We start from the raw sequence: 27,776 nt of genomic DNA on the forward strand, positions 1-27,776 counted from the left end.
TCCTTTCCCCCCTCTGATAACCAGGTGGCGAATCGCATCTCTGCATGTCTGGCAGACATATCAGTGTGGATGACGGATCACCACCTCAAGCTGAACCTCGCAAGACGGAGCTGCTCTTCCTCCCGGGAAGGACTGCCCGTCCATGATCTCGCCATCACGGTTGACAACTCCATTGTGTCCTCCTCCCAGAGTGCTAAGAACCTTGGCGTGATCCGGACAACACCCTGTCGTTCTCAACCAACATCAAGGCGGTGACCCGTTCCTGTAGGTTCATGCTCTACAACATTCGCAGAGTACGACCCTGCCTCACACAGGAAGCGGCGCAGGTCCTAATCCAGGCACTTGTCATCTCCCGTCTGGATTACTGCAACTTGCTGTTGGCTGGGCTCCCTGCCTGTGCCATTAAACCCCTACAACTCATCCAGAACGCCGCAGCCCGTCTGGTGTTCAACCTTCCCAAGTTCTCTCACGTCACCCCGCTCCTCCGCTCTCTCCACTGGCTTCCAGTTGAAGCTCGCATCCGCTACAAGACCATGGTGCTTGCCTACGGAGCTGTGAGGAACGGCACCTCCGAACTTCAGGCTCTGATCAGGCCCTACACCCAAACAAGGGCACTGCGTTCATCCACCTCTGGCCTGCCGCCTCCCTACCTCTGAGGAAGTACAGTTCCGCTCAGCCCAGTCAAAACTGTTCGCTGCTCTGGCACCCCAATGGTGGAACAAACTCCCTCACGACGCCAGGTCAGCGGAGTCAATCACCACCTTCCGGAGACACCGAAACCCCACCTCTAAGGAATACCTAGATAGGATAAAGTAATCCTTCTAACCCCCCCCCCCCCTTAAAAGAGTTAGATGCACTATTGTAAAGTGGTTGTTCCACTGGATATCATAAGGTGAATGCACCAATTTGTATGTCGCTCTGGATAAGAGCGTCTGCTAAATGACTTAAATGTAAATGTAGCAAACAGTGAAAACTGCTTTCTTATCAGGCAGATTCAGGTAGGTCCCTCCCAGTTTCATCCCGTTTGCTTCCTAGTGAATACACCACAGCTTTAGAAGCTTCTCTCATCAGGGAGCAAAGAGGACAGTTGTGAAACAAAGAGATGGATAGGAGTGTCTTATTACAGATTATGGTCGGTATATGTTTATGAGATGTTGCTGGCCAACATTGAAAATAGGTTGCAAAACATCACTCGCAAATTGACCTTTAGTTGATCAATTGACATGACAGAATGATGTCATGCTTTAATGTAAGCAGGAACATTGAAACAATTGCTGTAACATTACTTCTTCAGTGTGTACAGGACTACCCTGCCGTCTACTGGGGAAGAACGGTTACTGCGGCAGGTAGCCTAGTGGTTAGAGCGTTGGACTAGCAAGCGAAAGGTTGCAAAACCGAATCCCCGAGCTGACAAGGTAAAAATCTGTCGTTCTGCCCCCGAACAAGGCAGTTAACCCACTGTTCCTAAGCTGTCATTGAAAATAAGAATTTGTTCTTAACTGACTTGCCTAGTTAAATAAAGGTAAAATATGCCAAAGCTGATCTATCATATTGACAAGATAGTCGAGCGGCAACTCTAACAATGGAAAAACATGTCCTCAAAGATGGAGGGAGGAGGCGAGATCAGGACCATTCTAGCCAATGAGAGGAAATACAGGCACAACTAAGTTGTTTTTCTCAAAGTTAGCAGAATGCCACGCACATCTGCTTATATCAGTACATTTGTAACAGCCTAAACATGACAAAACGTACATTCGATCAAATAAGCCTCACGTAATTTGACACTCTCTCATAAACCTCCATACAAAAAAAAGGGCGTGATCTCACGCGGACAATTTCTTTAGGTCAATTCAGCTCGCTTTGCCTCATCCTCTCTGATCGTACGATCTCGCAAGCCCTGTATCTCAATGCCCTCAACAAATATAAAGAACGAAACGTCGTAACTTTCCATGTGCGAGATCAACTAATTGAATATTCACATGTATTAAACAGAATAAAAGGTCACATTGTAACAGCAAATTGTGAGCTAAGATCCTTTATTTGGGTTTATTTACAAAGAATACAAAACTTAACCCCCGAAACACATGGAGGCTTTGAAACAAAGAGTTCATTCACACACGTCACAATTCATTCACAGCACTCCAGTCCTCTGCATCTGGGATGGAGACAAACACCTAGGACCCGCAGCAGAACACAAAGGTCATTCTTTTCGTGGCGGGATGAACACAAACGTTTTGAAGATATTAGTTGACGGTTTGTCTGAAATGGCAAGATAATTATATTCTTTCCACAAAGTGGCAATCGAAACATCGGAGGCTCATGCAAGTCGGTCAAGAAAGAATTCAATGGAATCCTTTCCGAGCAGGTAATGGCTACAACAGAATGAAAAAAAAACACTAAAGTAAGTCAGTTAAGTAAAAAACTAAAGTAAATACTAAAAAACTCCTATTTATAATTTATTTACCAGGTAAGGACGAAGTCCCCTTCTTCACTTGTGGTGAGCCTTCTTTCCAGCAGCTTCTTTGCGGCCTTGCTTTAACCCCTATAGCGGAAAAGAAAAGAAGCAACTTAGGCACAGACTTCCTTTTGCGTCGGAAAACCCGTTTACACCTGGTATTGAACTAAAAATGTATTTCCGATCAATCTTCACGCGATCCATGGAACCGCGCTCCAGATTCGTCAAGTTTTAATGTCACGTGCACAAGTACAGTGAAATGCTTTTCTTTGACAGCTTTAACCCCAACAACGCAGTAATGAATAACAATGTAATACTAAAAATAACAAAAAGGTAGAACAAAAACAAACCAGAGATATGAAATAAGAACAGAACGTGTATCCATGTAGATGCCGCTATGCGTATTAGACAGTGAATTATTAAACTTAACCATCAGTAATAAGCAATTCCTGTCTCATCTACAGCATGCAAGACATGATGCGGATGGCATGTAACTGTACCAGGTAGTATCCGGTGTGGTATCCACTCATGTACCAGGCGATCAGCATACTTCCCAAGGCCTCATCGTCCTCTCCGTCTGGACTCATGGGGGGAGGGGGAGGGATCATCTGACAAGAGACAAAACAACCATGTTCAGACTGGTTGCATGAAGAAATGTACCGTCGACACTGCTCAATAAGCGCCATATGATATGAGAATAGAGTCTGATCTCTACAGGCAACAGTTCAAATGCCAGAGAATATTTCTGTGCTCTAGAATCTACCTTACCGGTGGCCCAGAGGCCATCATGGGAGGCCATCCCGGAGGGGCAGGCCCGGAGGCCCCAGGTCGTCTAGAGTCTCCCTGTAGACAGAACAACACTCTTCAATATGCACACTCCGTTGTCAAATATAGGATTTATTCCATCCACACATACAAGATGTCAAGTTTCAAATGCCACCTCTGCCTGTCAAGCAACTTCCAAATGAAAGTTAAAGCAAAAGTGCACCAAAATGTGTTGGTGCTTTTCGTATGTTAAGAAGTAATGCACGGATGAATAGTGACTGACAACCTACAATTAGGGTCTACTTACCATTCTGAAGCCAGGCATGGGAGGGGGACCTGGGGGAAAGCCAGGGAAACCTGGACCCCACATCGGAGGTACTTTGGGGGATTTGGATTTGGGTTTAGAGCGTGGAGCCTGACTGTGAGGGGCGGACGACCTATCGCTCTCCTTTGTAGAAGACTCTGCTTCTTTAACCTGCATTACAGAAATAAGAACACTCCAAAAAATGTCCCCATTCAAAAGGAATTGAGGTCTGACTTCTATGCCTAAATCACTTCTCTCCAATCTGTGAACAGAAACTGACTGTCCAGTGTCCACTAGCCTGACTGCTGAGTTCACCATTCTATTTCACTTCACGTGCAGTAAAAACGGAACGGTGAATGCAGCGATCAGGCTAGTTCCACCAGGCTAACCGTCCATTCTCTTCAGTAGTTACAAAACCAATCATACACCTAGGGTCATCTTCACACACATCCTTAACGTACCTTGTCGGGGGCTTCCTCCTCTACCTCGGAGCTCTCAGTCAGAAGGTCTCGGAGGTTCTGCTCCTCCTCGTTCCCATAGTCTGTGAACACAACTATACAGGTGCCCCTCTTCTCGTCTATGGAGGAGATGGTGGCAGCGTAAAGCTTGCCGTCTTCAGACCAGTAGGCACAGCAGGGCTCGCCGACTTGCCACTGCAACACGATAATTGTGGTACATCTGTCAGACTAGACCCTTTCATTTAACAGTATTTGTATTATTGGGCAGTACCTACCTCTTTATCGGAAGGAGCACCGCTTCTCTTTCTGCTGCGGTTCTTTTTGTGGTTTTTCCGTTTCTTGCCAGGGTTGTCTTTCTTTGAGATTGTCGTGTCCTCCTCATCCTTCAGGGCAGTCTGACAGTCAAGATCAATGGTGAAAAAAGTATCAAAACGTGAGCATGACGTCAGAGGGATAACAGAACATTTTCAAGGATACTTTTCTGAGACGCTACTTTAGGAGACGTGTTTGCCTACCATAATGCACAAACCGTAGCTGTGTAATGGCATGATACTGATGCATGTTTCTCAACCCAATTATCAATCCATATGAGGAAAATAAGAACACAGTCAACATAATGCTATAACAACACTGTAGAGGCACCTTAAATGACGCAACTGCTTTGTCGTAGGCCTTTATCAGTGCAGTGTCATCCCAGATGTCAGAATCATCACTCTAGGAGAAAAATACAATTAGATTAATCAATCAATCATCTGAGAAACTTAGAGTAAGAACGTTATTTATAATAAGGGTTACATGGAGAAAACGGTTGTGGGTTCGCAGACCACCGTGGACAACAGTAGGGGTGGAAAGATCTCCTTTATAGTAAAAAGCATTGCATGAATCTATCATCGTATTTGCAGGTTCGAGAAAAAAATGGCCTTTTAGAAACATTTCATGCAATTCGCCATCCTTTCACATATTAGCAGAATCTTTTTTAATATCACACAAATGACCGAAATTACAGGCTAAGAATGGACAGCGGTATAGGCTTGCGTGTTCATCTTATATTTCTCCGACGCCAAATCAGTGTGCCTTGTTTGCAACGAAGTTGTCCCTGTTTGCAAATAATTCAATCTGAGAAGTCATTAAGGATATGAGTATGGCACTTTCAAAAGTTAGACCTACCAGACAGAGAAGGCCTACCAGACAGAGTAGGCTTACCAGACAGAGAAGGCCTACCGACGCAGAAAAATGCCAACTTTAACGGCTGGCTACTCTTCTTCCGTGGCGTAACCCAACGAGAGAAGGTGTCAAGTGTTCCCTAAAAGCTCTCTTTAATCAATTGGTAGTGAACCAAATTAAATTACTTCCCAAGCAAAGCCTATTTTTTTGTTTCCTCTGCTATCAAAGGTTGTATCTCAGCCTCTGAATGTCAAAGAAACAAAACAATGCTATTCCCGTATGCATCAGTCACGTCTTTCCCCGGCTGGTCTCATAGACTAGACGTAACACAGTAAATGTAAATCAGGGATACTCAAATTAGCGTGATATGTTACAGTTGGTATGGTTACATAAGTTAGAAGGTTCCTTCATGTAAAATCCACCCAAACCCACTCATTCCTTTAATTTAGGGTGTTGAATAACACTAATATGCGAGAACAGTATTTTTTGTGAACAAATGTTTCAATTTGACATTATAATATGGTTGGTAGCAAAACAGAAAATCGTTGTGGAAATCTGTTGCAGATCAAGTCGACTACAAAATCTACAATGCAATGCTCTCTATGGGCATGTAACGTAGCTAATTACATGACCTACTTCTCAAATAGGATGAAATAGGCTCCAACACAAAGCCCTCTTGTTGTTAGTAAAGTATAATTAAAATGAAGATGGTTGAAATGAATTTAGCCGACTCGAATTTGCTTACTTTCAGCACCATGAGCTGTCCATTTCAGATGGATTGTGCAGTGATGCTGATTGAATCTTCAGCACCAAAATGTATGTTACTTACATCTGGCTTATTGTGAGGTCATTAACTCAGAAAAATACAAAAATACACAGAAAAATACAAAAATACAAAAATGGGTAATAAACATATTGTTTTTAATACAAAACTATTATAGTAGTAGCGAGCTCTCAAAGTTGACCTCGGGTCCTCCATCTCATCGTTGCGCTCTCCTTCTCAAACTGAACAGAACATAGATAGTGCATAGGCCTAATGACATATTTTTGGGGGGAAGAAACCTTTGACTCTCCTCCTGAACTGCCACCATAGGACTATACAGCACAGCCATGAGTTAGGCAGCACACAACAAGTTGTTGATAAGTAAGAGCAGATTGGAATATCCATAGCAGTGTAATGCAGCCCAGTTGTATTTACACCATCCCAGCAGCTATCTTATAAATATCATTTTGCGCTGTGCTTCTCCGAGCATGCACTTCGTAGCCTATAGATCATTTCATTGAGACCACACTAAATAGCCTATAGGCGCAATTGATATCGCGCCCCGCGGAGAATCAGAGATGAGGGGCAGCATCTGGCACACATCGAAATATAGCCTAATAAGCAACTCATTCTAAAACACTGAGAAATATTGACCTTTAATAAATTATAAATTACATGACCCTCCCCTTGACTGAAATTGAAAAAGCATGACCCTGCCCCATTTTCCTCCAGGTACGCATTCTGTACATTTCGATCCATCCCTTACCTTATGCTTTCTACTTGCTAGCCAATATTCCATCTAGCTTGTCGTGATGCACTGCTCAATATTCATAGCTGCATAATAAATGTGTCATAACTAGGTGGCCAAGCTAACTAGCAGGTAATTGCTAGATAGTAAAACATATCCAATGCTATGTGACCTTCCTGGTTCCCGCTAACTACATTTGGAATTGGCCATTCAGTCTTTTTAGTGACTGATGCTGGCATATCAACTGGCAATCTGACTTGTTCCCACTAACACCAAAGATTATGAAAATTAACCCTACATCTGTGCTGCTAACACTAATAGTCCGGTGCTATCGAGTAGCTCGCTATCTATCTCACGTTAGCTAGGTGGCTAACTTAGTTGGTATCTAGCGAATCTGCAACCATTAGCTTAAATTCAACAATAGCTACTAGTTAGCAAGCCAATCTACGCAGTTATCTACTTACTGAGTAACTATATAAATTATAACTTACTTGTCCAGCTCCACGAGCAAAAAGCATATCTTTACACCCATTTGCCATGAATACGCAGAAATGTGGCTGCTCTCACAGCTTTGATTGTTGGGTTTTTACTGAAGCGAAGTAACGTGCGTCGCTGACGTTCCTAAATAATGATGACGTTAAAAAGCTGCGACAAAATTGGTGGCACGTTGGCTTGACAACGAACTGACGTCCCTCTGTCCACAAATACTTTTGTTTACATTTGCTGTCAGGAAGGAAAAAAAAGAAAAACAAGATATACATTTGCTGGCAAGTCGTGATTTGTCGGCCAAAAAAATGATAGATCCAGCTTTAAGTTCGTTGGATGCTCAGGTTGTCTTGGCTGCGCCCAGCTATGCGTCTATACTAAAAAATGCATTCTTAAACCTTCCCTGTACCTATGTTTGTCCTCTGTTGATGCGCGCCTTTGTTTGCTGAAATCCATACTTTTTAATAAAACGTTAATCAATTACAACCGCTGAGAGTTTCCCTGTTGATATTCAATTTCCACATGTGCATTCACGCTGCGTTGCCATCTTAGAGCAACAGCTATTAGGAAATAGTTGTATTTGAACGTTTTATATATATATAAAAAAAAATGTATTTCAGCATTAAAGGCACACAACAACAGAGGAAAAAACACGTTTTAAGTATTGACACATAGCGAGTCAGAAGTTCATTAAAAAAAATTGTCGAGGTACTTGGCTTGGTGTATGCTTACTATAGTTTGATCATGTTGCTTGAAATGTATATGCTATTTTGTCCTTGTTGTGTTTCAATTAGGACTCTTAAAATTGAGAAGAGCATCTCAGACGATGCTACTGACTTTGAGGCTATTTCAGAAAAAGGTAAGCAAAGCCACTCTGGATCCACAGTGCCTGAAAGCTAATTAAGCATGTCATGTTACACAGCAGTGTTGTACTTTTCATTGCATTTTCTTCCCGAATTTGAAAACACAGAGGGGTATCTTCAAACACAATAGGATTGAATATGTAACATCAAATGGGTCCCAAGGAATAGTTCGTTTTATTCTACCTGTTTACCAAATCTAAATTGTAACACAATCTGTTCAATAAACTGAGCAGTGACCATGCAAGTGGCATATTGTAAAAATGTTGTTTATGTAGACAGTGTTCACACAAATATGTTACTTGATCCAACATGTACTCAAACAAAAAGTATAAAACCTGTGATTTTTTGCAAATCTAACTACTACTATCTGAAAAACATTATGCACTTGACCCAAAACATGGTGACAGTTGATGTGAAGTGAACAGAAGCTGCGTTTAAAGGTTCTCCACCTGTCATTTGTGTGTCCACCTTAGTAATACCAGATTACTATTTGGTTAGGTGCACTATGGTAGTTATTAGTTATCAGGGTCATTTGTGTGCTGCAGAGTTAGTCTGGCCAAAGATGGATTTTTCATAAGACAATTTCAGCTTACTAAACAATGTTTTATCAGGGAATGATCTCACACTTCCTGTATAGTGAAACGGTCTTCAAACAGCAGGCTAAGATAGCGCCCAATCACACTTTATTGCATCAGTTAAAACATTTCTTATGTGCGATGATTCATAGTCACACTTTAATCAAACTAGGCTATAACTTTTAGGCCTAATGAAGAGCTTCAAAACGGCTTTATAGGTTTAGGCAAACATCATGTGGTATAAAGTCTGACAAGTCCTTGTTGGTTTTATGCAGAGTCACATGTTAAAATTGTTTTCACAGACTAGGGATAACTCTACTTGTTTTTACAAAGCCTTGTATAGGTACTGAAGTTAGGGCCATTGTACAGTAGGGGAAAATATTATAGATACTAATCACTGATTTGAGATAACTAGAAACGTATAGGGAAACATTACCTACAGTTGAAGTGGGAAGTTTACAAACACATAGGTTGGAGTCATTAAATCTCGTTTTTCAACCACTCCACAAATTTCTTGTTAACAAACTATAATTTTGGCAAGTCGGTTAGGACATCTACTTTGTGCGTGACACAAGTAATTTGTACAACAATTGTTTACAGACAGATTATTTCACTTAAAATTCACTGTATCACAATTCCAGTGGGTCAGAAGTTTACATACACTAAGTTGACTGTGCTTTAAACAGCTTGGAAAGTTCCAAAAAAGATGTAACGGTTTTAGAAGCTTCTGATAGGCGAATTGACATAATTTGAGTCAATTGGAGGTGTACCTGTGGATGTATTTCAAGGCCTGCCTTCAAACTCAGTGCCTCTTTGCTTGACATCATGGGAAAATCAAAAGAAATCAGCCAAGACCTCAGAAAAAATTATTGTAGACCTCCACAAGTCTTGTTCATCCTTGGGAGCAATTTCTAAACGCCTGAAGGTACCATGTTCATCTGTACAAACAATAGTAAGTATAAACACCATGGGACCACTCAGCCGTCATACCGCTCAGGAAGGAGACGCGTTCTATTTCCTAGAGATTAACGTACTTTGGTGCGAACAGTGCAAATCAATCCCGGAACAACAGCAAAGGACCTTGTGAAGATAGAAGAGGAAACAGGTGCAAAAGTATCTATATCCACAGTAAAACGAGACCTATATCGACATAACCGGAAAGGCCGCTCAGCAAGGAAGAAGCCACTGCTCCAAAACCACCATAAAAAAGCCAGACTACGGTTTGCAACTGCACATGGGGACAAAGATTGTACTTTTTGGAGAAATGTCCTCTGGTCTGATGAAACAAAAATAGAACTGTTTGGCCATAATGACATCACTATGTTTGGAGGAAAAAGAGGGACGCTTGCAAGCCAAAGAACACCATTTCAACCGTGAAGCACGGGGGTGGCAGCATCATGTTGTGGGGTGCTTTGCTGCAGGAGGTACTGGTGCACTTCACAAAATAGATGGCATCAGGAGGCAGGAAAATTATGTGGATATATTTAAGCAACATCTCAAGACATTAGTCAGGAAGTTAAAGCTTGGTCGCAAATGGGTCTTCCAAATGGACAATGACCCCAAGCATACTTCCAAAGTTGTGGAAAAATGGCTTAAGGACAACAAAGTCAAGGTATTGGAGTGGCCATCACAAAGCCCTAACCTCAATCCTATAGAAAATGTGTGGGCAGAACTGAAAAAGTGTGTGCGAGCAAGGAGGCCTACAAACCTGACTCAGTTACACCAGCTCTGTCAGGAGGAATGGGCTAAAATTCACCCAACTTATTGTGGGAAGCTTGTGGAAGGCTATCCGAAACGTTTGACTCAAGGTAAACAATTTAAAGGCAATGCTACCAAATACTAATTGAGTGTATGTAAACTTCTGACCCACTGGGAATGTGATGAAAGAAATAAAAGCTGAAATAAATCATTCTCTCTACTATTATTCTGAAATTTCACATTCTTAAAATAAAGTGGTGATCCTAACTGACCTAAGACAGGGAATTTTTACTAGGATTAATGTCAGCAATTGTGAAATGTATTTGGCTAAAGTTTATGTAAACTTCCGACTTCAACTGTACATATCATATGCAATCACACAACAAAACCTCCTTCAGGAGGAGGCTTCTGATCGGAACCAGAAATCCATGAGTTCAACGTTTTATAGCCTTGTTGTAATTCAAGTTGCTGGTGTGAACTGGTAACTGGTACTTTGGCAACCGGGACTGTCCCGGGACCACTCTTCACATTTCCCAGAAAAAGAAAATGACAAGACCTGGGAAATTACAACATTTTCCTCCAATGTCGCACAAATGCAAATCCACAACATGTTCAGCACTGCCGGACTGCACACGACCTGAATGCAGTTTAGAGTTCTCATCAGAACTGAAAGTTCTATCTCGGTCCAAGCCCGGGCCTGATCCGACATAACAGATATTAAATGAGCCAGATTTCTAGATCACTAGGCTATATTGATTTAAACTGGTGTTGAGAACATCGCAGCAGAGGCGGGCAGCAGAGGCAAGAAGGTAAACTCACCTTAGTTATGATCAACTAAATTATGAAAATATTGGAATAAAGTAGGCTAATGCAATTGAAGGCATGTATCAAATTCTTGCTTATACTGAAACACCCAAAGTCATAGGCTATCCAACCGTTATACTAATTTAAAGCAATAGTGGGACAATATCAAGTCTGGGACAGTGCCATCGCGTCGTGCTCCTTTGAGACAAGCATGGTGGACTCCTATAGATAAATCGATCAATGCCAGATTTATGTTTTCACTTAATCTTTGTTTGTATTTTTGCTAACAATTAGGCTGGAAAATGTTAGCTAAAATTGAGGTGAATGCTAATGATCTTTATTCTAGTTTGCTCACACACTTCATGGCCAAACGTATGTGGACACCTATTGAAATGAATGGATTCAGCTATTTTTGCCACACACCTGTTGCTGACAGGTGTATAAAAGCGAGCACATAGCCACGCAATCTCCATAGACAAACATTGGCAGTACAATGGCCTGTACTGAAGAACTCAGTGACTTTCAACGTGGCACCGTGATAGGATGCCACCTTTCCAACAAGTCAGTTTATTAAATTTCTGGCCTGCTAGAGCTTCCCCGGTTAACTGTAAGTGCTATATTTTTTAAGTGGAAACGTCTAGGAGCATCAATGGCCTAGCTGAGACAAGCTCACAGAACGGGACTGCTGAGTGAAAAAACGCGTAGTCGTCTGTCCTCGGTTGCATTACTCACTACCGAGTGAGTACAATAACTGTTTGTCGGGAGCTTCATGAAATAGGTTTCCATGGCCGAGCAGCCTCACACAAGCCTAAAATCACCATGCGCAATGCTAAGCATCGGCTGGAGTGGTGTAAAGCTCCCCGACATTGGAATCTGGAGCAGTGGAAACAAGTTTTCTGGAGTGATGAATCACGCGTCACCATCTGGCAGTCCGACGGACGAATCTAGGTTTGGCGGATGCCAGGAGAATGCTACCTGCACGAATGCATAGTGCCAACTGTAAAGTTTGGTGGAGGATGAATAATGGTTTGGGGCTGTTTTTCATGGTTTGGGCTAGGCCCCTTAGTTCCAGTGAAGGGAAATCTTAACGGGAAAAGCTCATTCTGATTGGCTGGGCCTGGCTCCCAAGTGGGTGGCCCTATGCCCTCCCAGGCCCACCCATGGCTGACGTAAAATCCATAGATTAGGGCCTAATTATTTGAATTAAATTGACTGATTTCCTTATATGACCTGTAACTCTGTAAAATCGTTGAAATTGTTGCATGTCGTGTTTATATTTTTGTTCAGTATAAATATCAGTTTCCGAGCTGTAAAATCTTTACATAGTGGTGCAGCCATGCCGGAAATGTGACGCAGCAACAATTTTATTTTGGGAGAATCCTGGAATAGTGACCATATCTTGGTTTTAAATTATTTAAATGAGCACAACTGATTTTTTGGCCGTATTTCCAGGGACTTTCGGGATAAATATGAATTATTCCCGGTATTGAAACTATTAATCCCTAGTGTGAACCTAAAAGGTTTAGGATTCAGCCCAATGAGATGAAACTGTTAGTATGAGGTTGCCGTCCATGACTCCAAGTTACGTGAATGAGAGCAATAAAAAGTGCTCTTTTTTATATATGAAAGTGTTTATTTCCACCCATCATCCTTATGTTTAATCCGTGACATTTAACACTTCTGTGACCTTCCTAACAATCTCTCGCTCTCAACGATTCAGAGGAAAAGAGATGAGTAGATATAGTTCAATATTAAGGTTCGCCATCCCTGCATCATTTCTCGACAAAGATTAATGAGGGAGAGCAGTGCACAGAATCTTGGAACATAATGGCTTCAATCGTAAAGCTCAGCATTCTACTACTTGCTTTCCTGAAGAAAACCATCCATGCAGACCAAGAATTCAATGAGATTGTGGCGGAAGGTGATGTTTATTCCCGTTTCACTGCCGAGTTATTTCCACTGATTGGCAACTGTTTGATTTTCAAGTTCAAAACTAAAGAAGGCATGATGCTGTGGAACATTTCTAAACTTTCATCTGAGAATTTCATGCTGTCTGCTGCTTTAAAGGGTCGACTAAAATTATCTACCAGGAGAATACAGATCCATAATCTCACTCAGACTCTGCAGGGGACCTAGTTGGTCATTGCAGCACACAATACCGCTCACCGTTTGCAGAGATTTAAACTATAAACCACTACTGCATGTTCATACAGGAGAGACTTACACCTGCAGTGTAAGGGTGCAAGGAGTGGGGACAACATGACAGTTTGATAGTACCAGGCAGGTTTTTGGCCAATGGGCAGATCCAGGGCGAACCTTAAGGAGGACGTAGGTAGCCGGGTGCAGTTGGCTGAGAAAAGCACCTCTCTCCACATCCCTAACCTCCCTGATCTCCTCCCTATTTATTTCCTCATTGATGATCAACCACACAGGGCATTATGAGTGTCGTGTGAATACAGAGTCGTTTATGACAGTAACAGAGGTGAGTTCAACCAAGGTTCGCAAACATTTGGGAACCTTTTCCCCGTTGAACCCACCTCAGTTCAAAGGTTAGATTATGTGCTGTTGGTCTGCCCCAAGTCTGAGCCCATCACAGAGTTATTATCAGACTGAGAAATAGGTTGCTCCCGTCTGGAACTCTAATCCTACCGAGTCTGACAGGGTTGTGTGGTACAGACTGACTGCTCAGGTGGACGGCGTCATTTTGGACACAGAATATGGACTAATGATGCCGAAGGATTTGGATGGCCGAATGAGTGCGTCCCACCCTCACTTCTCTGGTCCTGCGAGGAAAGTTTGAAGGTGTAAATTGATCAATAATCAAGTAAATGTCCACTGTGTGGACTGTACATTAGCCTCGGTCAAACATGTGAGGCTAAAATGTGAGGCTAAAAAATGGCACAAAGCTGATTATTACGGGGAAAAATACATAATGGATGTTTTTGTTCAGCTCCATTAAATTTTTTTTTTTTTTTAAGAATTCTTGTTCCAACATCACTTCTAGGTTTCTGTGATTACAAAGAAACTTGTAGTAGTGTTTCCCTGTTGGTTGTTTAAAAAAAAAAAACAGTACGATATGCATTATGTAAAGTTACTTTCTGCCTCACGTTTCATGCTCTGTATGCTGTTTTCACGAATAAAGAAATATACCTTTAAAATAGCATTTGTATTTTAATGTAGGAACAAAAACTAACGAGACCTGTAATATATATGAGCTAGAGGTTAAGAGTATTATGAGTTTGTAAATGGCATAGGCTACTATTTGTGGAGTAAATGCAGGGAACACAAACCATGACACACTTGTAGAATGACAAAGCAAAATAAACCAAAATGCATGTCACTATACGTTCTTATGTACAAGAGAAGTGTATTAAGACTTAATGACTTTAACAAGCTCTCACTTCAAAGAGACAGTTTGATTTACAAGTAGCATTTTTCGTTTATGTGAAATTAGCACAATGCTATCAATTAGTATCAGATATAGGAATACCATGCTGCTTGGATTTTAAAAAAGAAAGGTGTAGATAAAACACAGATTATGCACACATAAAATAACACCAACACAGAAACAAGAAAGACAGTCCCTTACGTTTCAGTTCAATAACATGGAAAACGCTGTTAAACGTACCAAGGGAATGACACATCCACACAGACAGTATGCTAACAGTAACAACAATCATCAGAATATTAGGTTGTAATAAGAGGGACTCATTGAGCCTGCAGACATCCCATCTGGTGGTCCCTCTCTTTCCCAGTCCTCCTCCTTGTGGAGTGAAGGAAAGGGGGGGGGGGGATCTTGCTCGTCCACAACTGTGTGTTTCTGCCAGCTCGGAGTCTGCCAGTGGTTAGAACAGGAGACACTGGCTTCCCCCACAACACAGCCGAGTCGGAAGGGGATAAAATTATCGCATGGAATCCAATGGAAGTTGTCCAATGTGTCTATTGAAGTTAAGGGGTCTGTATGCAGCATGTATACTATGGTGGTTTCACTGTAGGGGAATGAGTGTTCAGTCCCTGAGTGTGTGTGTGTGTGTGTCTAGATGGTCTCCACGTAATTGGCTGGGAAGAGTCCCAGGCGTCCATCTTTACTGAAGCCCCGCCACCAGGCCTTGTCCACCGTTTCCACAGCACTTATGATGTCACCTGGCTCAAAGGAGATCTCTGATTCGTCCTCTGTGGAAAAAAAGAGAAAGCGAGGTTTAACACGCTCAGTGAGCATCGTAGCGCGGATAGGTGCGTATGTGGTCCATGGCATGAGTTACACCGGGGACTGACCTGCTTGGTAGTCATAGAGAGCTCGAACACACATCTGTCTGTCTGGTGAAATCTGAAAGAAACAGAGAAAAACTATCACACATGGCCCCTGTCTAAGATAAATTTCAATTTTTCCTATGGTAGAGCCCTCTCTTGGTTCTCATCGATATGGCATTCATATTAAATGAGTCATTCTTCAATCCTGTTCCTGGACTAGATTTGAAGCACAGTAGTAAACATGATGGCATAGCAGGGGACAGAGGCCATATTACTTTGTTGGTTGTGTTACATTCCGTACCTCTTTTCCATTCTCTGAAATCTCCTGGTCCTCATTCTCTTCAACAAAGTCCCCCTCCATGTCATCATCGAAACAAACAGCCAGCTCCGGAGTATCTTGGTCCCTTTCGGGTGGACTCATGGATCGTTCTGGAAAAGAGGAAACATGAGGGGTTCTCATTCCCTATGAAACAAGCAAGTGTGTAGTATTTCAAACCCCTTCTTAAAGATCTTAAAAATGATCTTAAAAATCCACGAGGAAGAGGATTTCTGGAAAAGGATAGGAAATTGTAACATAGCACACCGGTATGTCTATTGCACGTTATCTCATCAATATAAAGGTTCATTCAGTTTGAGAGCTACTTGGGCAATGTAGGCTAGCGTAGAGTAGAGATAACTAAATGGGTGAGAGGGGTTACCTACCTGTACCATTGTGTTCCACCAACTCCCCCTCGTCTCTCACCCCATTGGTGGATGGAACCACAACCTCCTGTGTGATTGGCTGAAGAATAACCTCTGCATCTGAACATAACAAGACATTGGTTAGATTGTGTTAGTTGTGTCAGACACCCTTTGCACAACCTTCTAGTACATACAACTCCTCACTCTTCTTCTCTTTTAATTGTTGTATTTGTATAACAGGACAGGCCTGTACAAGATACAAAACAAAGTACTTTACCTGTGACAGCTGGCTCCTCATCCTCTTCTGAAAGCTCCACCAGAACTGGCTTAGCAGAGGCCTGGCTGTCATCTGATTGGTCCTCCGCCACAGGCCCCTGCGCTGACAAAGAGTCTGAATCTGGTGTTGAGTCCTCCTCTTCCTCCTCCATGTTTGGGCTTGGCTCTGTATCCTCAACACTGGGCTCAGGCTCTGCCTGTTCTTCCTCCTCTTCCTCTTCCTCCACCAGTATGGCTTGTACGGCTGTGTACTGCTCTGGATTGGAGACAATGAACCATAGTGGTTTTAAGTACAGTCATGGCAAACTGAGAACACAATCTATAACAGCTTGACAGACCCCATCGGTCATTCTACAGTAGGCTGTGTGTATGATGAGGACCTACCTGTTGGCTGCAGTGGACTCTCTGGCACAGAGGCACTAGGAGGCTGTGGTGCTGAGACAGGCTTCAGGGAAACTAGGGGATAGGGGAAGCGTTCAGGCTGGGACTGGGGAGAGTGGGGCAGGAACTGGGCCTGGAGCTGGTTCTCTAGAGGGGAGGTGGGGGACACGTTGGCAAGGAGACCTGGAGAGGCTGGGAGGGCAGAGGGCTGGGTTTGGAGCTGAAACTGGGGGTTGGGTGATGGGAGAGTAGCCTGGGCTGAGACAGGTGGGGCAGAGTGGAGGGCCGATTTCGGAGGGGACACCAGGGGCGCGCGAGGGCTCTGGGAAGAGGTGCTTGGGCGGAAGATGGGGCTGGGCGGGGACATGGTGCGGTGGAAGGGGGAGGAGGGGACACGGGAGAAGGGTGAAACCAATGTTGGACTGCGGGGGGAGGTCGGAGTGGGGCCGTCCCATTTCCCAAAGATGAATGCTGTGTCGGTCAGGCTGCGCTGGTACCGCCTTAATGGAGGTTTGCCTTCGTGGAGAGAGAGAGCGGGAGGGAAAGAAAGACCAAAATGAAGAAATGCACTGCAACAAGACAGATAATGGTTGTTTAGGTTCATGCACGATTGACTGTGGCTGGCTTCATAATCACACACTGCGTAGACGAGCCACACCTTGGTTTGCCAATGCTTATTAACAAACAGACACACAGACACACTGTGAATGTACCTGTACGGGGGGAGCCGGGGCTGGATGGGCTTTGGGACGATGATGATGACAGCTGTCTGAAGAACTCTCTGGGGTTCATGGAGCGCTGTGACACCAGCACTGCTGCCTCCTACAGGTAGGAAGAGGAATCACACCACACTATGTTTGCCTGAATGATGTAAAAGAAACTACAGCCAGGTCTCAATAGTCTAAAGATATCTCCTCTCTTTTTCTCCTCCTTTCCTTTCCTTCATCTGCACTGTTGTGAAAGAAGTGGACAGGTTCCCATGATAGGCCATATTCCTTTTGACCTGTCCTGTGTTTTCAGATCAGTGCAGCCACTTCAGAGCGCTGGGATACACGATATGACATGAACAAGAGGTGAGGTGTTTAGGGAAGAGTAGGAGAGAGACACTCACTGCTGCTTTCTCGATGGACTCGCTGCGTCTCAAGCGAGCTCTCATGTCCTCCTCATGCTCTCTCTGCTGCAGCTCCTGTCACACACCAACAGAGAGGTCAGAGGTCAGACACAGAGTTCAGAGTAAAGATACATGCAAACACAGAGTTCAGAAGTCAGAAACACCTAGAGTTCGAGTCGCCCAATAACTTCCTCACTCATTCGTTCTGTCTCTCACCCATCTTGATTTCTCCTGCTTCCTCACTTCTGCCTCCAGCTGGGCCTGCATTCTCCTGGGAGATACAAAGATGTCAGAAACCTCATGGGATATTAGCCTTAAGTAGCCTTTACTTTGACAACCCATTAAAATACCTGACAGTGACACAAGAGAATACCCTTGAGTCAGAGGTTGTGTTAGTAAGTCTTGAGTCGGTGTGTGTGTGTGTGTGTGTGCGCCCAACGTCCTGACCTCTGCTCTTCGATCATCTGTAGCTTCTCGTTCATTTTCCTCTCCCTCTCGTCAGCCTCTTTCCGTTCCTTCAGTACTCTCTCTTTCTCCCAACGGCGTCTGTCCTCCACTGCCCGCTTCCTCTCTTCGTCCTTCCTCTCTTCCTCCTCACGCTGAGAGAGAGAGCGAGCGAGAGAGAGAGGGAAAGATGGAACACAATAGATGAAGACTTATTACAGTTGACAATGCGAACATTAAAAGGTGTGAAGTGATGTGAACATTAAAGACGACAACTACTTTTCTCCTGTTGAATTGACGAATTACTAGAAAACTGTCTAAAGCTATGAGTGTAACTGTGACTATGTTTCTGAGTAGGCTACCTCTGCACGTGCCCAGAAGGAGTCTCTGTTGGCCCGTCTCATCTCCATGGCAGCGTTAGTCTTCCTGTAGTTAGTGCCCTATCAACAGAGATAGGAAGACACAGTTTGTAACTTATGCTATTTGCAAGAAGCCTTGGTTGTTTGTAACTCATAATTGATCAAGTATGAAACAAATTCAAAACATACAGTAAGTATATAGTAAGTACAATGCATGATAGAGATTCAAACTGAGAGAATCTAAATGTGTGGGACCCTCCTCCATGTAGAAGCACAGTTCCGGGTTTTGTCCAGGTGTTAGCGCCCCCTCCTGTGGACAGAGATGGTATTGCAGGAGGAGCACTCACCACTGTCTCCTCCGTGTCCTTGGACCGACAGCTTCTTCTGACTTGCTCTGTCTGGGGGCGGACTTTACTGAGCTCAGCGCCTATCTTCTCCTCCGTGACATCCTCAGTACTCTCAGCACCGATAAACACATGAGCCTCCTGAGAGAGAGGAGAAAGAGAAAGAGAGAGAGAGAAGAGAGAGAGAAAGAGAGAGAAGAGAGGTCTATAAGGCTGTGACAGGTTGGTTGCTGTTAATCTTTGTCACAGTGCCCTGGCACTTGCTCCAAAGCATGTAAGCAAGCTGTCCTGAACATCCTTTCAGTATTTTAGGTTAACATTCCAAGGAAGGACTTCAGCTGCTCAGTAAATTGGTGCATTTTTGGCCTGCACACCACAACTTTGCCACAGACACGTGATGTCACTTGATCCTTTCCAGAACTTTTGGGAACAAGAATGTCATTTTTATTGGCTGCTATGATCTACGGCATCAAACGTGTGAAACTTCAAACTCCAATACAATTCTGCTACAGCATTCCAAACGAGGGAAAGAGAAGGGGATATTTCCCATCCTTTTTCATGTACCCACTGACCCTGTGAATACATATGTGCACAGACGCACAAACACCAAAACTCGCACGCACACGCACACACAGATAGGCACACACACACTCTCTCTGAAAGTAGTTCTTTGAAAGCTTTTCCTCTCAGTGGTTCCTCTTGGCTGTGGCCTTTGGGCTGTAGCTAAACTATACAGTTGTGTAACAGCTTGTATCTAGTATCTGGCTTACCCTAGAGAAGACAGGAAGGACTCTATCGGTTTGGAAGAGATAGATGGGGGGGGGGGGGGTAGAAACGGGAAAGAGTGTGTAGAGGGGAGGAATGGAGAATTCACAGAGAGCACAAGGAGAGTGAAATGAGGTGAGAGTGGAGAGAGCAGATAGGATGCAGAGATTTCAACAATGACAAATGACCACAGAACAGTACACACTGTTCCACTGCTAAACTGTCACTGTACTGATACACTTCAGATAGGCCTGTGCGTGTGTACGTGGGTACGTGTGTGTGTTTGCACCCGATTCTGTGTGTGTGTGTGTTGAGAAATATTAAAACACCTTCACAGGCCCAGCCCCAACTCTAAATCACACACACACAGTGTGAGGTGCCACTGAGGGAGGACGGAGGGAGTTGTGAACGGTGAAGAGGGTGTAAATGATCTCCTCTGTCTCTCCTAACTGTGTTATTATGCTTCAGACGATAGGCCTCTCCCTAATACTGTCTAGCACGGCTAAGAGCGTGCTCATTAACCTTACACACACAGCTGCCACTCCTCCACCCCTCTTTTCCCTGTCCTCTCCCACCCACCCCCGTCCTCTCCTCCTTCATAGACGTCTCATATCCTTCCATTCTTACTCCCCCCCTCTATCCTCACCTGTACTTTCCTCCTCCTGTCTTGTTCCCTTCATTCTCATCTTCTCCTGAATCCCCCACACCCAACTCCTTCCACCGTCGTGTCATTTAGCTGACGCTCTTATCCAGAGCGGCTTACAGGAGCAATTATTGTGAAGTGCCTTGCTCAAGGGCACATCGGCAGATTTTTCAACTAGTCGGCTCGGGTATTTTAACCAGCGACCTTTTGGTTACTGGCCCAAGGCCTACTGGTGTGTACTACATGATAGAATGTACACAGTCCACAATGCAGACTTCCTGCTCAATACTAATCAATTACTGTCGTTGAGCAACAATGAGCCCATATGCAAAAGACTCCCACGCTTAGCTTCGGCATCGCCAACTGATACAATAATATTGTTTTACATTAGGATACACATCCAAACACTGCTGGTGATTCGCCGTCTCTCACACAGCCCTCTGTGGCTAGTTGAGACTTGCAGAGGTAGATGGAGAGAAAGAGAATGAGAAAAAGAGAGAAAGACCAGAGAATAGAAGTGCCACGGGGCATTCTGACTCTGTCGAAGCACGTCCTAATCCTGACTATTAATTCTGAGGTTTTTGGACAACAAACAATAACCGAGTTCTCATTAGTCACTCAATCATAGATCCTTCATCGACACAAGGATTATTACTAAGCTTCAACACAGAGCAGGATCAGGCTTGCTGGAGGTCCTGCAGTGTCTATGCATATTGACTGCACTCGTGCCATTTCTACCACACCACACAAGAGCACCTCCTCCCAGCTGCACACTGCACTGAGGCTAGGAGACACGGTCACCACCGATAAATCCATGATAATCGAAAATTTCAATGAGCATTTCTCTACGGCTGGCCATGCTTTCCTCCTGGCTACCCAAACCCGGGCCAACAGCTCCGCACCCCTCGCAGCTACTTGCCCGAGCTTCTCCTACACCCAAATCCAGATCGCTGATGTTCTGAAAGAGCTGCAAAACCTGGACCCGTACAAATCAGCTGGGCTAGACAATCTGGACCCTCTCTAAAATTATCTGCCGCCATAGTTGCAACCCCTATTACCAGTCTGTTCAACCTCTCATTTCGTCCGAGATCCCTAAAGATTGGAAAGCTGCCACTGTCATCCCCCTCTTCAAAGGGGGTGACACTCTAGACCCAAACTGTTACAGACCTATATCCATCCTGCCCTGCCTTTCTAAAGTCTTTGAAAGCCAAGTTAATAAACAGATCTCTGACCATTTCGAATCCCACCGTACCTTCTCCGCTGCGCAATCCGGTTTATCGAGCTGGTCACGGGTGCCCCTCAGCCACGCTCAAGGTACTAAACGATATCATAACCGCCATCGATAAAAGACAGTACTGTGCAGCCGTCTTCATCGACCTGGCCAAGGCTTTCGACTCTGTCAATCACCGTATTCTTATCGGCAGACTCAATAGCCTTGATTTCTCAAATGACTGCCTCGCCTGGTTCACCAACTACTTCGCAGATAGAGTTCAGTGTGTAAAATCGGAGGGCCTGTTGTCCGGACCTCTGGCAGTCTCTATGGGGGTACCACAGGGTTCAATTCTCGGGATGACTCTTTTCTCTGTATATATCAACGATGTCGCTCTTGCTGCGGGTGATTACCTGCTCCACCTCTACGCAGACGACACCGTTCTGTATACATCTGGCCCTTCTTTGGACACTGTGTTAACTAACCTCCAAACGAGCTTCAATGCCATACAACACTCCTTCCGTGGCCTCCAACTGCTCTTAAACGCTAGCAAAACCAAATGCATGCTTTTCAACCGTTCACTGCCCGCCCGACTAGCATCACTACTCTGGACGGTTCTGACCTAGAATACGTGGACAACTACAAATACCTAGGTGTCTGGCTAGACTGTAAACTCTCCTTCCAGACTCATATCAAACATCTCCAATCCAAAATCAAATCTAGAATCGGCTTCCTATTTCGCAACAAAGCCTCCTTCACTCACGCCGCCAAACTTACCCTAGTAAAACTGACTATATTACCGATCCTCCAATACTCTACTCAGCAAATTGAATGCAGTCTATCACAGTGCCATCCGTTTTGTTACCAAAGCGCCTTATACCACCCACCACTGCGACCTGTATGCTCTAGTCGGCTGGCCCTCGCTACATATTCGTCGCCAGACCCCCTGGCTCCAGGTCATCTACAAGTCTATGCTAGGTAAAGCTCCGCCTTAGCTCACTGGTCACGATAACAACACCCACCCGTAGCACCCGCTGCAGCAGGTATCTCTCACTGGTCATCCCCAAAGCCAACACCTCCTTTGGCCACCTTTCCTTCCAGTTCTCTGCTGCCAGTGACTGGAACGAATTGCAAAAATCGCTGAAGCTGGAGACTTACATTTCCCTCATTAACTTTAAACATCAGCTATCTGAGCAGCTAACCGATCGCTGCAGCTGTACATAGTCCATCTGTAAATAGCCCACCCAATCTACCAACCTCATCCCCATATTGTTTTTATTTACTTTGCTGCTCTTTTGCACACCAGTATCAATACTTACACACCATCATCTGCTCATCATCATCTGCTCATCTATCACTCCAGTGTTAATCTGCTAAATTGTAATTACTTTGCTACTATGGCCTATTTACATTTACATTTCAGTCTTTTAGCAGACGCTCTTATCCAGAGCGACTTACAGGAGCAATTATGGTTAAGTGCCTTGTTCAAGGGCAAATCGACAGATTTTTCACCTAATCGGCTTGGGGATTTGAACCAGCGTCCTTTCTGTTACTGACCCAACGCTCTTAAGCGCTAGGCTACCTGCCGCCTCAAACGCTGATTTCTCACATAAATGCACCCATTCATTCAGGTTACAGACCATGTAACTAGGCCTAGGACCCCTAGTTAAAGCGAGTGCAACAATATCCGTAGGCTAGTGAATGGTTATGAAAGGTTTCATCAAAGGTGTTATGAATGCCATATGTATACTTCCTTCCTAAAGTGTTACAGCATTTTGTGCAGCTTGACATACGAGTCCCTGTCATTATTCTTTGACTTACATAACCATCTTGTCATACTTTAACTTTAGGTCCATTTCTAGCTATACAAAACCTTGTTGCTAAAATAACCACATGCTAAAAATCATACAGAGGGGAAAAAATGCAAATGTGTTGTTCTCAATGGAGCTTGGATATACATCTACTGCATTTGTCACCATACAGAGAATCAGGGTGAAATATAATTCAAATCTTGCAAAGAAAAAGCCCCAAAAGCTTTGATCTGACAATGGTGAGCTCAACAAGATACTATCTTTGTTTTGTTTGACAAAAACTGCTGAAAAGATTTCATCCCAAAAGCTGCAAAGAGAAAGTGGTATGCTTTCTATAGCATACCACTTCAGCCCAGCTTTTTGGTCTATTTATTACCATACCTCCATATGCCATTTGCACACACTGTATATAGACTTTCTTTTTTTTCCTATTGTGTTATTGACTCTACGCTTGTTTCTTCCATGTAACTCTGTGTTGTTGTTTCTGTCGCACTGCTTTGCTTTATCTTGGCCAGGTCGCAGTTGTAAATGAGAACTTGTTCTCAACTAGCTTACCTGGTTAAATAAAGGTTAAATAAAAATAAATAAAATAAACATGGGAAATAAGACAGAACGAGGCCTAACTCACCAAAGCAGGAGGTTATGTGAGTTTTGTACTTTTTGTTCCTCCTTCCTATTTTTGTATCAAATAACGCAGTACCACTGTGTGACACAGGTCTCATGTGGTTTTAGAGACCCTACAAAGGCGATAAGAGAGAATAGGTTGACAAATATGTATCTACAGGGCTACAGGACAATAGGCAAGCAGCTTGGTGAGAAGGCAACAACTGTTGGTGCAATTATTTGGGGCTCCATGCAAGATCTCACCTCGTGGGGCAACAATGATCATGAGGAAGGTGAGGGATCAGCCCAGAACTACACGGCAGGACCTGGTCAWTGACCTGAAGAGAGCTGGGACCACAGTCTCAAAGAAAACCATTAGTAACACACTACGCCGTCATGGATTAAAATCCTGCAGTTTCGCACGCAAGGTCCCCTGCTCAAGCCAGCGCATGTCCAGGCCCGTCTGAAGTTTCCAATGACCATCTGGATGATCCGAGGAGGAATGGGGAAGGTCATGTGGTCTGATGAGACAAAAATAGAGCTTTTTGGTCTAAAGTCCACTCGCCGTGTTTGGAGGAAGAAGAAGGATGAGTATAACCCCAAGACACCACCCCAACCGTGAAGCATGGAGGCGGAAACATAATTCTTTGGGGATGCTTTTCTGCAAGGGGGACAGAAAGACTGCACCGTATTGAGGAGAGGATGGATGGGGCCATGTATCGCGAGATCTTGGCCAACAACCTCCTTCCCTTAGTAAGAGCATTGAAGATGGGTCGTGGCTGGTTCTTCCAGCATGACAACGACCGAAACACACAGCCAGGGCAACTAAGGAGTGGCTCTGTAAGAAGCATCTCAAGGTCCTGGAGTGGCCTAGCCAGTCTCCAGACCTGAACCAATAGAAAATCTTTGGAGGGAGCTGAAAGTCCGTATGCCCAGCGACAGCCCAAAACCTGAAGGATCTGAAGAAGGTCTGTATGGAGGAGTGGGCCAAATCCTGCTGCAGTTTTGTGTGCAAACCTGGTCAAGAACTACAGGAAACGTATGATCTCTGTAATTGCAAACAAATGTTTCTGTACCAAATATTAAGTTCTGCTTTTCTGATGTATCAAATACTTATGTCATGCAATAAAATTCAAATTAATTTCTTAAAAATCATACAATGTGATTTTCTGGATTTTTGTTTTAGATTCCGTCTCTCACAGTTGAAGTGTACCTATGATAAAAATTACAGACCTCTACAAGCTTTGTAAGTAGGAAAACCTGCAAAATCTGCAGTGTATCAAATACTTGTTCTCCCCACTGTATGTCTCAAGTTTTTGGGGAGCGTGCAATTAGCATGCTGACTGCAGAAATGTCCACCAGAGCTGTTGCCAGAGAATTMAATGTTCATTTCTCGACCAACATCCTTTTAGAGAATTTGGCAGTTTGTCCAACCAGCCTCACAATTACAGAGCACGTGTAACCATGCCAGCCCAGGACCTCCACATCCAGCTTCTTCACCTGTGGGATTGTCTAAAACCAGCCACCCAGAAAGCTGATGAAACTGAGGACTATTTCTGTCTGTAATAAATCCCTTTTGTGGGGAAAAACTCATTCTGATTGGCTGGGCCTGGCTCCCCAGTGGGTGCGCATGTTGCATTTATATTTTTGTTCAGTACAATTTAACTTAGCTGAAAAAAATAGAAATTATATTTTTCCCATTATGGAGCGAGTGCGCATATGAAGTGGCTACGTTGAGCGTAAAAGTGCTAATTTGAAACAGGTCCTATATGCTAGATGTAGAGTTATTGGGCAACTTTAATTGTGAATAATACAAACCTTAGAATGTCTTAGAAAACAAAACATATATCGGCTGCATGGTGCGACTACAGGCTATTGTTGATTTGAGAAAGTGGCCTTGCCTCTGGCTGCACAGTTAGTCTCTCATCAAGTGATCATATATTCACCCATCAGACTATTCTCAATTTAATCTTGTCTTTACTAATATCCCAAATTAGTCTCGATTTAGAATGGCCCATTATCAAATGGGCAGGAACAGTGGCAGGGGGAAAAAATACATGTCATCTGTATGCACTCGAATAGCGAATGGAGGCGGCGTGCTTTCCCACTGGTTTTGTAGGCTACTTCGCCGAGCTGTGCTTATTAACATGAGAAGCTGAGAAATACATAAAATAACACGTATTTCACTCCAAGCATGAACCACTGTTTAAGGAGCATGCTCTCGCTGCCGACAGGTGATATCCCGCACAAACTGTTGGCCAGGGGCTCTCCAACCTTGTTCATGCAGCTACCCAGAGCTTCATCTGGGAAGCTAAGTGAAATCTGTTCGGGAACATCGATTGTAACATGTTTTTTTCAACGAAATATATTTCACGAAACTGTTGACAGGCCGTCTGCGCGCACGAGAAAAGGATAAAGTAGAGATGAGGATATGGAAACGCATGGTATAGCTAAAAGGTCATGTGTCACCCAATTAAATAGGAAAATATAAAACATGACCTATTGCTAGGCTATTCAAAATCAAATGCACACATTTTTGGCTAACTAAACCAATCAATTAAACAACAGCATCGCCTAGGGCTATACGTTCTCTCCGGGACTCACGGATATACATTTTGAAGGGTACAGTAGCATAAGGTAACCAGTCCCATCCAGTATGCATAATAATACAGTCCACACTCAAAGGCGATTACTCGAATTTGTTAATTTTGGAGTATAGGCTACACCAATTAAGTACCAAAGACAATCTTAAATCAGTTGTATGTGTAATATGCGGTAGGTTGAGTATTGTATAACAGCACAATCATAATTTAAATTCCGTTTTTTTTTAAATAAACATATGCATATGCATAAAATCTAATATTCATGTGGGTGTTTTGAATTAATCATCACCTTCGAAAAGCTATTGTACGCTTTGAAACAACATCCACAACAACCATGTTTTACACTGTTTCAACCTGCTGTTTATCTTCTTTCTGGGTTACTACATTACTTTTTGACTGGTACTGTATATATACACATGTTTCACATTGCAATACATGTTCATATGAAGTGATTGCCTTTCACAATGCTCACAGTACTTTTAATAGGATTATTTTCTGTTAAAAGACATTTTACTATAACTTAATCCTGACTGCTCTGAATTGACGATCACTAAAACGTTTGGTAAACCTATAGATTTGACATGTAAACCGGTTTGTCTAGTACAGATTTGGGGAACTACATTATGAAAATGTATGTCTGTATTGTAAAAACATAAAGTATGATATATCCTCGAATGTACATCTATGATGATGACTAATATGATTAAAAAAAAATCTGATATTGACAATATTAGAGCTGTACTGTATGTAACACATCAAATCTCTATGTATTGGTCGCATACAACGATTAGCAGATGGTACAGCAGGTGTAGCGAAACGCTTGTGTTTCTAGCTTCTACCGTGCAGTAATACAATACCAATACAATACAAATATTCCAGAAGGTCCAAAACAATAAATAAATACACCCCTATTAACATGGTCCAAAATGAAGTGTGCTGGGGTCTTTTTGATGGGGGGGGGGGGGGGGGGGGGTTCACACTGCTTTACTAAAATGTCAGTGGCCAATTGTCACGTTCGCTGGAATAGTTATCGGACCAAGCTGCAGCGCGATATGGTTTCCACATATTATTTTTAGAAACGCAACAAAAGACAAGGAAAGAACGAACAAACAACGAACCGTAACTAAGAGGTGTAACATACACTAACTCAAAACAATATCCCATAAAACACAGGTGGAAAAAGGCTACCTAAATATGATCCCCAATTAGAG

At 43.5% G+C, this 27,776-nt stretch overlaps 2 protein-coding genes across 3 annotated transcripts in view; both read right to left on the minus strand.

Moving 5' to 3' along the window:
- Positions 1 to 2,019: 2,019 nt before the first annotated feature.
- Positions 2,020 to 7,274, minus strand: LOC111958189 (survival motor neuron protein 1). Of its 2 annotated transcripts, none has more exons than XM_023979386.2 (9): positions 7,149 to 7,274; positions 4,625 to 4,696; positions 4,258 to 4,377; positions 3,986 to 4,177; positions 3,528 to 3,695; positions 3,224 to 3,298; positions 2,956 to 3,063; positions 2,465 to 2,542; positions 2,020 to 2,174 (listed from the first exon to the last, which is right to left on the minus strand). In XM_023979386.2, exons 1-8 carry the CDS (start codon positions 7,194 to 7,196, stop codon positions 2,489 to 2,491), a joined length of 837 nt encoding a protein of 278 aa, XP_023835154.1. In that variant the 5' UTR covers positions 7,197 to 7,274; the 3' UTR covers positions 2,020 to 2,174; positions 2,465 to 2,488. The 2 variants fall into 2 exon arrangements, with proteins under 2 accessions (XP_023835154.1, XP_023835153.1); XM_023979385.2 differs by having other exon boundaries at positions 2,020 to 2,259.
- Positions 7,275 to 14,234: 6,960 nt separating this feature from the next.
- Positions 14,235 to 27,776, minus strand: part of LOC111957906 (drebrin-like protein A) — a 69,874-nt gene continuing 56,332 nt past the window's right edge. Inside the window, exons 5-16 of the mRNA XM_023979001.3 lie at positions 18,934 to 19,071; positions 18,590 to 18,667; positions 18,231 to 18,382; positions 18,000 to 18,054; positions 17,784 to 17,858; positions 17,386 to 17,494; positions 16,676 to 17,188; positions 16,293 to 16,547; positions 16,037 to 16,135; positions 15,636 to 15,763; positions 15,359 to 15,410; positions 14,235 to 15,256 (exon numbers count right to left, since the gene is read on the minus strand). Coding sequence (XP_023834769.1) covers positions 15,120 to 15,256; positions 15,359 to 15,410; positions 15,636 to 15,763; positions 16,037 to 16,135; positions 16,293 to 16,547; positions 16,676 to 17,188; positions 17,386 to 17,494; positions 17,784 to 17,858; positions 18,000 to 18,054; positions 18,231 to 18,382; positions 18,590 to 18,667; positions 18,934 to 19,071 — 1,791 coding nt within the window. The 3' untranslated portion in view covers positions 14,235 to 15,119. The remainder of the gene's footprint in view (positions 15,257 to 15,358; positions 15,411 to 15,635; positions 15,764 to 16,036; positions 16,136 to 16,292; positions 16,548 to 16,675; positions 17,189 to 17,385; positions 17,495 to 17,783; positions 17,859 to 17,999; positions 18,055 to 18,230; positions 18,383 to 18,589; positions 18,668 to 18,933; positions 19,072 to 27,776) is intronic.

Source organism: Salvelinus sp. IW2-2015, linkage group LG33 (genome assembly GCF_002910315.2).
Source record: "Salvelinus sp. IW2-2015 linkage group LG33, ASM291031v2, whole genome shotgun sequence".
In the NCBI taxonomy this organism is placed as follows: domain Eukaryota; kingdom Metazoa; phylum Chordata; class Actinopteri; order Salmoniformes; family Salmonidae; genus Salvelinus; species Salvelinus sp. IW2-2015.

Bases quoted from the DNA above. Each gene is read 5' to 3' on its own strand.
- LOC111958189 (XM_023979386.2), bottom strand. From the start codon at position 7,196: ATGGCAAATGGGTGTAAAGATATGCTTTTTGCTCGTGGAGCTGGACAA. The intron at 4,378-4,624 runs GTGCCTCTACAG...CTTGACTGTCAG, and splicing joins AAGCAGTTGCGTCATTTAAG to ACTGCCCTGAAGGATGAGGA. The intron at 2,543-2,955 runs GTACAGTTACAT...TTTCCGCTATAG, and splicing joins ACCACACCGGATACTACCTG to GGGTTAAAGCAAGGCCGCAA.